Here is an 11,053-nt window from a genome sequence, read left to right as displayed (position 1 = left end):
ACAAGAATACTTCTAGCGCTCGTGAATTTGCGTTTATTGGACTTTGTGTTTTTGCGTTTTGTATTACGATACCTCCTTTTAAGATTGAATAACTTGAGTGAAAAGATGTTTTGCCTGACTCGATTAAATTGAAAAATAGAATCGACATTTGAAAAAAAAGGCTTTAGTTATTTTTATCCGTAAGTATTTTACTTTTACTAAATGTTCGAATATATTTTGGTTTCGAATAAACAAAATTTAACATAGTTGAAGTAAGAATTCTTTGAATATACTTTTCAATACTTTCCTAAGCATCTTGGATAACTTAAGTAGCTTATAGAATTTGTAGAGCTGGGATTTGGGCGGGACGTATCTCGGTACAACTTAAAAATTGTGTAGTGTGAGCTTTGTGTGAATGGCGCACGCGCGACATCACTCGAGGCTTCGCGGTTGGCGAGACCGCTCACGCCGAGGCAACCGAACCGCGTTTTACAACTTCGTTAAAGTTTCTCGTAAAGTATGCTAGTAGCAGTCCTGGTTCATGGTAGAGTAGGGAAGTTTCATGTTAAGTTGCTATGCTAGTCGTACTGTGTGATGTTCGATGGTGGGCATGTGGTCAGAAGCAAAGGTTTTCGTAGCGCAATGACCGCGCATTGCACGCATCGCGCGCGTTTCCATCATCTGGTAAAAAATTTGTTCGCGCGAGTTATGCTTCCCCTTGTGTTGACTCTAACACAAGCGCAGTAAGTTGTTGAACTTTTTATAACTCACTTTGACTCACACACTTAATTCTAATTAATTTAGGACTCAACAATTGTCATTTAATAAAAAAACAATACTGGTGACTTTATTGAAAGTTTAAAAAGTGTTTTAAAGCTTAAAGTTCAAGACTGTGTTCCAAGTTAAAAATATATTTACTATTTTTAATATTTACTAGGTGTTTCAAATAAGTATTACACAGAGTACAAAATTGTTTGCAAATGTTATGTAAACTTACACATCAATAAATATAAAAAGTTCCTTTTACACATAAAGTGAACCTGACAAGTGGGCCTTAAAAATCGTAAATAACAGACAATCATCTTTTTTTGCGCACACATTCAATTCTATTTGTAAAAAAAATATAAGTAGTAATGAAAAAATCATCATTATTTTAGCCCGTTTTTCATATCAACTTTTAGATAATCTGTATAACTTCCCGACGGCCGACGGTACGCGGCAAAACTCTTGAACTTAAACTCTGTAAAAAAAAACTCTTATGACGAATACATTCTAATAGAATAAGCTAAGTATGATACTGAAAATAAAATCAAACGCACTAAATAATATAATGTTACTAAACCTTTTTGTAGGTATGATTTATACAATGTAAATGCCTAAAAGTTAATAGTATGTACAATTATAACAGATTTGTAATAAACCTTTTTTCATATTTAATTAAAAAAAATTATCATTGCGGCATGAACAATAATGGGTCTACGGATAGCAATTTTCTCTGAGAAAGGGGAATACGAAACAAAAAAGGCCTTGGGGAATGCAAGATTGCATCCTCAAAGCGACTGATTGTACAGGCTAATAATTGCTAATGGTCATGAGGTACGAGATAAATATGAATTGGAGCACATGATTCTTGACTTCGTGTTTACAATTTTATACATGGTGTTTTAAATGCAATAAAAATACAGTTATAGTTATTTCTGTAGAGTATTGATGTATATATGTACGAGTATCTATGTTTATAATATTGGACCATTATGGAAACGCACGTAACGACCCATAAGGTTGTACGCAATCTATGCTATTAAATTGAAATTTGGAACAGAATTCTGCATCTGGGCTTTGCCCGTAGTGTGCTAGAACTTTTTATGTAAAATTCTATGACTGCCCTTAACATCGTTTTAATTTTTTCACGATAAACATGTGTTTGAAACTTAACAAATTCTTTCCAAAAATATTTTACTTTATAAAAATCTTTGAACAAAACGGTTTGTTTTTATAGAGAGACGTGAAGTTTTTGGTGCGCTTAAGTGGCTTTAAATGAATTGGTAGTAAATTCTTTATTTGCTTGTTGTTGACGGTACCTACTGTTGTCAGGTTGGAGCGTGCGGTGGCTGTGGACAGGCTGGAGAACGTGACGCACACCGTATCCCGCATTCTGGACGGTTACGACATACGCCTGCGACCCAACTTCGGAGGTAGTAAGCCTTAATATAAGAAAAGTGTTATCAAACATTGCGCATATTGCAACGAGTTTCCACTGCCGAAACACTTATGCAAATTTACATTTTTATCTGTTCTTTTTTTATGAAGAATGAGTGATCGACAACATGTTATTATACAAGTATTTTAATAGTGAAAACCTACAGTTACACATATTTTTCATCAACCAAATACAAGATCTGTCTACGTATGCTTTTTTCAATGACAAATATTCATAAAACAAATATAAAATATAAATTGCTAAAACATGTGATGTACGCTGCGTGCAACTTATTGCGGGTTAGTGGAGCTCAAACATTTAATAGATTTGGAATTTGTTCCGTAAACATTTTTCGATTCTTCAGCGTAGTTCGACTTACGTACATCTAGCATGTGGCGTTCTCAGTTTGCATAAAATAATTTGGTTTTAGGCGATCCGCTCTACGTCGGCATGGACCTGACCATCGCCAGTTTCGACGCTATTTCCGAGGTCAATATGGTGAGTGAATGTAATCTAATTTCTATTATATTGCTCTTTGCATATCGTAAATATTTATTAAGATTGAATGACATCTTTAAAACAAAAACCTATCTTTGCTAATTCAGTACACACTAATTTATAATATTGCAAATGTTAAATGTAAAAGCAAACATATATATAGTTACACGTAGTTATAATTGATATACGCTCGGTATAGAATTTAATGTACAACACAGTCGAGAGACGTGGGAGATAGATCTGCGTCGGTGTACGATATTACTGCAGCACGAAGTAAGACTTAAGCTAAACTAAATTGCTTCGGCATTAGAGAGCTTTTATTTACTAAGTCAGGTATTGCAAGGCGGGTTATACTACAAGTTCTTCGGGGCGGAAAGCTTAACATAGAGACACCTCAACATACCTATTTCAAAGCATCCGTGACATGCATTTCATAACTAACCGTTAGTTCAAAGAGTTTCCGCTCCGCGACATCATCAATTCAGTTGGCATCGAGCTTGTCCGCGGCCTCTTTACCAAAATCCAAACTCGTTGTAAATAATGACAACCGTGTGAGAATCACAATGTAAGATGTTTGAGGTCGTTTTAAAAATTCCGCATTGTCGACTCGATCGCTGTAATTCATTATGCTTTTAATAGCTTCAAAAAGAGAGCAAGGCCGGCCACTTGACACGGTTGCCGGTGACCGCCGCGTCAGCCAATCGAACGTCTTTACTTTGACGCTACCACCGAGAGGTCGACATCCACTCGCTCTCTTGTTAACGAAAATTAATTCATAAACCTACCTAGAGCTTCTTCAGTTTAAAAGGATTCTAGATCCTTCGGAATATTTTCAAAGTTTTCTTGAACAATATATACACATCAAAAAAGTCTAAGCAACACATATAAATTTCAATTTTACAATGTGTTTTCGCATTAAATCCTTAGTATTTTCGTACTTTTATTATTTATTAATGCTTTTTTTAATATTAAACAACAATTGTTTTTTTTTATTTACTTTTTAATAATCTTAATAACCAATAATTACGAGTAAGGAATGTTTGTACGTAGTACAAAGTAAGGTGCCTAATCAACTAAACTTAAAGTAAAATTAAATGGTTGTACAAAAATTGCATAAATTGATACAAAGTGTGGTCTCCTCTGTTATGGAGAACTTGCTGGCACCGATTATTCATAGAATCGATGAGACTGTTAATGTGATCCTACGGTAATTGCTCCCAATGAAATTTTAGTAAGTCCATCAGTTGTTGGGTTGTTGTCACTCCATCCAAGTCATTTAAAACACGTCTCTGGAGCATGTCCCGTGCATGCTCGATGGGGTTGAGGTCTGGCGATTGTGCAGGCCAAGGCAATACCAGGAAGTTTTCCCTTGCCAAGTACTCCCGTGTGTGCAAAGCTGTATGCGAACGCGCATTGTAATGCATCAAGGTGAAATCGAAGCCAAGCGCTTGTGCGAATGGATGGACATAAGGTCTTAGAACATCTTCAACGTAATTTACAGCTTTCATGTTACCATTTACAAAAACGGGCTCAGTTCGTCTGTTCTTCATAATACCCACCCATACCATAACTGTTAAGTCGTTGTGTGGATGCACTTCCTGAAGCCACCTCAGTCTTTCAGTATTTCCAGGACAACGGTACACTTTTACCCTTCTAGTATCAGGCTAGAACCCAAATCGAGACTCATCGCAAAATAAAATTTTATCCCATTGTTTCGGGGTCCATATAATGTGTTGCCTAAACCATTCATTTCGACGAGCGCGATTCCTGTGACGTGTCGGTGGGCAGCTAATTGGCCGTCGTGCTCGTAGGCCATACTCATGCAATCGATTTCACACAGTTTGGAAGCTAACAACAAGACTACTTGAATTTTGTAGCCTCAAACCTATCTCTCGGGCGGTTAACATCGGCTGGCGTCTTTCAGTCAGTTGTATGTATCGATCTTGCCGTGTTGTTGTACACCTTCCTCGACCTGGGTGCTGCTCAGCAGGATCTCCCGTGTTAGTTTAACGTTGATGAATACGGCAAATAACGCTTCTGTTGATACCAAAATACCGAGATACCTGAGATTGAGTTCTTCCTGCTTGCAACATCCCTACAGCTCTCTGCATTTCATCTGCGTTCAAATGACGTCGCTCCATAACGTAAAAAATGTCTCAAAATTCAAATTTGTTCAAAACTTTTTTAATTATTGTTTGAATCTTAAAATTGATACCGAATACTAAATTTTAACAAGCAAAGAAAACGCTGTAAAATTCGAACAAATGCATTCGCTTTTGAATATGTGAAAAAAAAACCAAATGATACTCGATTTTTTTTCACAACCAGCCAGTATGTCCTATAGATCAAAAAAGTTTACATAAGTATTACCTACTTGGTAAAAAATGATAAAATAATTGATTAATAACTTGAAACAGTATGTGTTGCTTAGACTTTTTTGATGTGTGTAGTTATTTCATAGATTAATAAAGTACATATCTTCATGTACCGTTTGACGTGTACATTTAACGAAGGCTATGTCTATATTTTTAAATGACAAAACATGGTAGGGACCTACTACTCTAAAACCAGAAAGAGTGGGATTAGAACAGGGAGAAAAAGATGATGTCATATATAAAGTAAGAATAAACGTCGAAAATTCCATTTTCTCCTATAAATCTACTACCATAACAACCCAAGATATGAACTTGAAGTTTCTATAGAGGTCTATCTAATCTATCTTTTGTTTAGTCAGTTTTAAATAATTAGCTTACATAGCAGAATTCGCTTAATTAAAAAAGTCACCTGCTTTTTTTTACTACTTTAAGAATATAAACAATACAAAAGAAACAATTTCAAACAAAATGCATTCAAAAGTACCATAAAAAACAATCTCAAACAAAATGCACTCAAAAGTAACATAAAAAAACAATTTCAAACAAAATGCATTCAAAAGTACCATAAAAAACAATTTCAAACAAAATGCATTCAAAAGTACCATAAAAAACAATCTCAAACAAAATGCACTAAAAAGAAACAAAATAATGACATGAAAACTTCTTTCTTTCTTTCTTCTCTCTTTCAAAAACCCTCTAAACTCTAAAGAAAGTTCTCTTCTTTCTTGTAACATGTCTATATTGTATAATTATTGTTATTTCGCAGTCGGTGTCGGCCGAAGTAAATATAATATTATACATTTTATGTCCCTACTTAGGCCGAAACCGACTCCAAAATAACAATAATTATACAATATAGACATGTTACAAGAAAGAAGAGAACTTTCTTTAGAGTTTAGAGGGTTTTTGAAAGAGAGAAGAAAGAAAGAAAGAAGTTTTCATGTCATTATTTTGTTTCTTTTTAGTGCATTTTGTTTGAGATTGTTTTTTATGGTACTTTTGAATGCATTTTGTTTGAAATTGTTTTTTATGGTACTTTTGAATGCATTTTGTTTGAAATTGTTTTTTTATGTTACTTTTGAGTGCATTTTGTTTGAGATTGTTTTTTATGGTACTTTTGAATGCATTTTGTTTGAAATTGTTTCTTTATGTTACTTTTGAGTGCATTTTGTTTGAGATTGTTTTTTTTTGAAGTCGGCTATTTTTTTTCTTAAAATTTTTGTTTTATTTCACAATTTTTAGTGAATTTGAAATTCAATTACAAATTTCCTTAATACGCATGAGGAAAGAAATAAGACAAATAAAGAAAAGGACTTTCCTATTTAATATGTGTGTACTCAAAAACTAATATACAATGCAGCAGATAACCACTATTCCTTTAAACAGTGAAATAATTATCAAAATCGGTATACAAATTGAAAATTAACGAACTAATACATCGTAGCGTGCCTTTAATTTAGTCCAGCCGCGCGCCGCCGTAGAATTTTTCGAATGCGCGTAGTTTTTAATAATTTAATATCTTTCAAACTATTGATCAGAATTACATAGTTTAAAGGCTAATGTAATCTGCATTTAATACTCTAGCCATCAAACATATTTATTTGGATAAGGATTCATATCGAATATAATATAATAGCGCCGTAAGTTTACGACGCTGTTTTTCGTGTGCATTTTAATCGAAGTTTGTTCACAATAACATGGTTTTTGTGAGACATCCATAGATGATAGATATATGCCACCTGAGACTTTTATTTAGCAAATTTAAGGATCTATAATTACTCCATACATCATTTTAATGTAGGTCATATAGTTTGACCTACGTAAGCCCAGAAAGCAAATTTGTGCTATTCATTGTAACGCGATGTAGCATTTTTCGTTTCCGCGTAATTTTATTCTTACGATATCTCCTAAACTATTAGACAGAATGATATAGTTTCAATTGCAAATATAATCTACATTAAATTCTCTTGATAATGAACATATTTATTTACATAAGGGTTAATACTGAACTTGAATAATAGCGTCGGAAATAGGGCATGAATTTAATTAATGTTTCGTAAAGAAAAAAATGGTTATTGTGAGAAAACTATAAAAGATAGATATATGCTATCGCGGACTTTTATTTAGCACATTTAAAGAGCTACAATTCGCCATACATCATTTTTATGTAGGTCCTATAGTTTAGCCTACGTAAGCGCTGAAAGCAAAAATGTCCCTAATTTCCGCAACAAATTTTGAAGCTATATTCAAATTCTACTATTCTTCTAGTTATTTAAAAAAAAAAACAAAAAAATGGGACCCACCTGCAAGCACTTCCTTTCGTTTAAAATATTTTTTATCAAAATCGGACCACCAGGGGCGGAGATTCGCGGTAACACACATAAAAAAAAAAAAAAAAAAAAATTCAGTCGAATTGATAACCTCCTTCTTTTTGAAGTCGGCTAAAAATACTCGTATGTATAAATGAGGCGTACGTTTGGTTTTTTTTCATAAATACGTCTAAATAGGACTTATTATTGAGTACCGCAAAATAATACCGATCGTTAAGAATTTTAAATGTCACTACTATTCATTCCTAATGTATGTTACATTAAAATTTTAATTTAAAGTTTAACATTATTTATTAATTCTGCAGGATTACACGATAACACTATATCTGAACCAATACTGGAAGGACGAGCGCCTCGCGTTCGGCTTGTCGGACGAGGTTCTAACCTTGTCAGGAGACTTCGCTGATAAGATCTGGGTGCCCGACACTTTCTTTGCTAACGACAAAAATAGGCAAGTAAAATATATATCTAGTATAATGATTATGTTATTTTCAATCCTGTTGTTGATAATACTTTAATGGCACTGTGATATTAGGCTAGATGACATAAAAAGTGATGAGTTAAGTTGTCGAGTACAATTAACAAAACTTACAGACATTTTTAAATGTAATCTACTTGCAAAGGATAGCTTATTCTTTATTTGAAAAAAATAATACCAAAATACCTTTATTTCTTGATTTCGTTTGCAGTTTATTTCTTTGTTTTCGTTATATGTTTAGATCATTTGTATCTGATTGTAGCAAATTGATTAAAGATGATAAAATTACAAATATTCCGGATAATAATAGATGTATCGGTTAGTTTTGTGGTTGTCATGTGTTCAGTTTCCTGCACGACGTGACGGAGCGCAACAAGCTGGTGCGTCTGTGCGGCGAGGGCGGCATCACATACGGCATGCGCTTCACCGCTACGTTGGCCTGCATGATGGACCTGCACTACTATCCCCTCGACAGCCAGAACTGCACCGTCGAGATTGAAAGCTGTGTGACTCCATACATCTTCATACATTACCTCCATACCTTAGCTAGATATTTTATACTACTTGTTAAACTGAAAAGCTTACGGAACCGATTTAAAAGATATTTTTTTAATAGAATAACTTAGGATTTAAGAAAATATAAAAATGTCAAGTATATAAAATATACATATTATAATACAGTATTAAAGGTCTCGCACCTCACCTCGCACCAACGGGGAAACCTTGAAGATAGATGGTAAAAATAAATATGTTATAAATAAAAATAAAGGTAATATAGCTTAAGTTTTCTATAAATCAATTAAAATATAAATCGTAGACGTTTGGTAGTAAACAGTCTAAAAGCTCACAGCACACCCGCGCTCATTGTAAACCGCACCAGAGTAGACTTGGAATTAGAATCTATGTTCTTCCGTGTTTTTATGAAATGCTAACGAAGTAATTCGGATGCAGATGGCTACACGGTGTCGGACGTGGTGATGTACTGGAAGGAGACGCCAGTGCGCGGCGTGGAGGACGCAGAATTGCCGCAGTTCTCGATACTCGGATATGAAACTAATGATAGAAAGGTAAGGTTAATATACCAGATTGGTTATTTCGATCGATTCTTAATTACTTTTAATGCAAGTTTTCCTTTTAAGAAATCAAACCAAGAAAGAGAGTTTTCATTTTGAATTATTACGTTTATCATACATACGAGTCGTTTCTAATAGTTATAGCAGCAAATTCCTCAAAATTGTTTATATAGTACGCCTGCCCACTAAATGCTGAACATTCCAGGAAAAGTTGGCAACAGGCGTGTACCAACGCTTGTCGCTAAGTTTCAAGCTTCGCAGAAACATTGGGTACTTCGTGTTCCAAACTTACTTACCGAGCATTCTAATAGTGATGCTGTCGTGGGTCTCTTTCTGGATAAATCATGAGGCTACGTCTGCGCGAGTTGCATTAGGTTAGTAGTTTAATATGTCTAGTTATTTTATAATAAAATAAATAATATTTAGGAAAGTGGTTATTCGAAAAGGTAAACAACTTTTCATGAGGCGAGAAAAAAGTTTACTTTTCTGGCCACGTGAATAACATGAAATGAAACAATCAAATCAAACTTCCCAGGTATAACGACGGTGTTAACAATGACAACAATAAGCACGGGCGTCCGCAGCAGCCTTCCGCGTATCTCGTACGTAAAGGCCATCGACATCTACCTGGTGATGTGCTTCGTGTTCGTGTTCGCTGCCCTGCTCGAGTACGCCGCCGTCAACTACACGTACTGGGGGGCGCGCGCAAGAAAACGTGCCAAGTTAAAGAACCGCGACCAATTGTCCAGCAGCACCAGCATGGAGAAAGACATTAAATGCTCCAGTGGTAAGTACACAAAGATTAAGAATGTTATCAATAAAAATGTGTTTACACAATACCGCTATCTGGCTTATATAATACTATTCATAGTTAAGGAATTCTCATATTCATTTCATTTCCTCGAATAAATTCCTGTCTATTACTTCTTACAATCGACTAACTAGTACAAATTATAGTGATAATTTTGACGATTACTATGTACTCGTATATGGATGTCGTTAACATATTTTGATCTGATTTCTTAGGGTCTCATAGCAATGAGGAGATCATAGCGCTGCGTGAGTGCTCGAGCGCGGGGCGAGTGTCGCCACTGCTGGGGCTACGCACTCGGCCGCTGCCGCCAGTAGCAGGCGCTCCGCCCTCGCTACGCTTGCAGCGGGACCACACGCACCTGCGATATCGCACGCGTCCGCACTCCAGGAACTCCAGGAGTAAGTTTCCAGGAACTCATTTTTACACTGACTATAGGCGAATCTGCCTTTTTAGTTCTCATGATTTTTTAAATGGTAGATCCAGATATCATGGCCGCATAGAATACAAGAATGGCGTATAAAAAATAGAGATCTATAATTCTTCTTTTGAGTCGTCAATTACGTCTTAATCGTATCATTATTTTACCTTTATGATATGTTGTAACATATTCAGACGGAGCAACTGGCAAGCCGAAGGTGATCCACGCGCTGCGCCGCGGGGCGACCGTCATCAAAGCCTCCATACCGAAGATCCGAGACGTCAACGTCATCGACACATATTCTAGAGTCATCTTTCCCATCTGCTTCCTTATATTTAATACTGTCTATTGGGTATTTTATATTTTTGATTAAGAAAGGAATTGAGAATTCAATTTCCTATATTAATTTAATTATAATAAATAATAAATTTATTATTATTAATACTTTAATATTATTTGCAATTAAAAAAATAATCTTGTACCTTTTTTAACAAGTAATACTGCAACCTTTTAATTAACTATACTATATAAGGGTACTACAATCTTTAATTCTCGCATGTTATAAAATACACATTGTCTATGAGACGCTTAATTTATTAATATGGATAGAAAATGACCGTGTTGGAATACGGCATAATAAAAACGATGTGTAACATTTTTTTATTTAACGTGCCAAAATAAAATAAATATGTGGTAGCATAATATATTAATAAATTTTGTAAATATAAATCATTGTAACGTAGTATATGAAATATAATTCTATGTAGTTGCGCGTAGTTTTGTGCCAAAATGTTTATTTCGCTAAATAAAATGTATGTTAATAATTAAGAAACGGCTTAACTCACGTTTGATTGTCCGGTGACCCTGAAGGTGGACCCCCGATGGGTC

General features: G+C 34.9%; 1 protein-coding gene across 1 annotated transcript; it reads left to right on the top strand.

Annotated features, from left to right (window-relative positions):
* The first annotated feature begins 621 nt into the window (after positions 1–621).
* Positions 622–10,538, top strand: LOC106721495 (gamma-aminobutyric acid receptor subunit beta-like). The gene is made up of 10 exons (XM_045678010.1): positions 622–722; positions 2,074–2,174; positions 2,610–2,677; positions 7,688–7,833; positions 8,207–8,364; positions 8,812–8,927; positions 9,139–9,307; positions 9,469–9,720; positions 9,960–10,145; positions 10,360–10,538. Exons 1-10 carry the CDS (start codon positions 622–624, stop codon positions 10,536–10,538), a joined length of 1,476 nt encoding a protein of 491 aa, XP_045533966.1.
* Positions 10,539–11,053: the final 515 nt, after the last annotated feature.

This window comes from Papilio machaon, chromosome 5 (assembly GCF_912999745.1).
Source record: "Papilio machaon chromosome 5, ilPapMach1.1, whole genome shotgun sequence".
In the NCBI taxonomy this organism is placed as follows: domain Eukaryota; kingdom Metazoa; phylum Arthropoda; class Insecta; order Lepidoptera; family Papilionidae; genus Papilio; species Papilio machaon.
The sequence above is the reverse complement of the archived record's forward strand: the minus strand, read 5'-3'. Positions and strand labels throughout refer to the sequence as shown.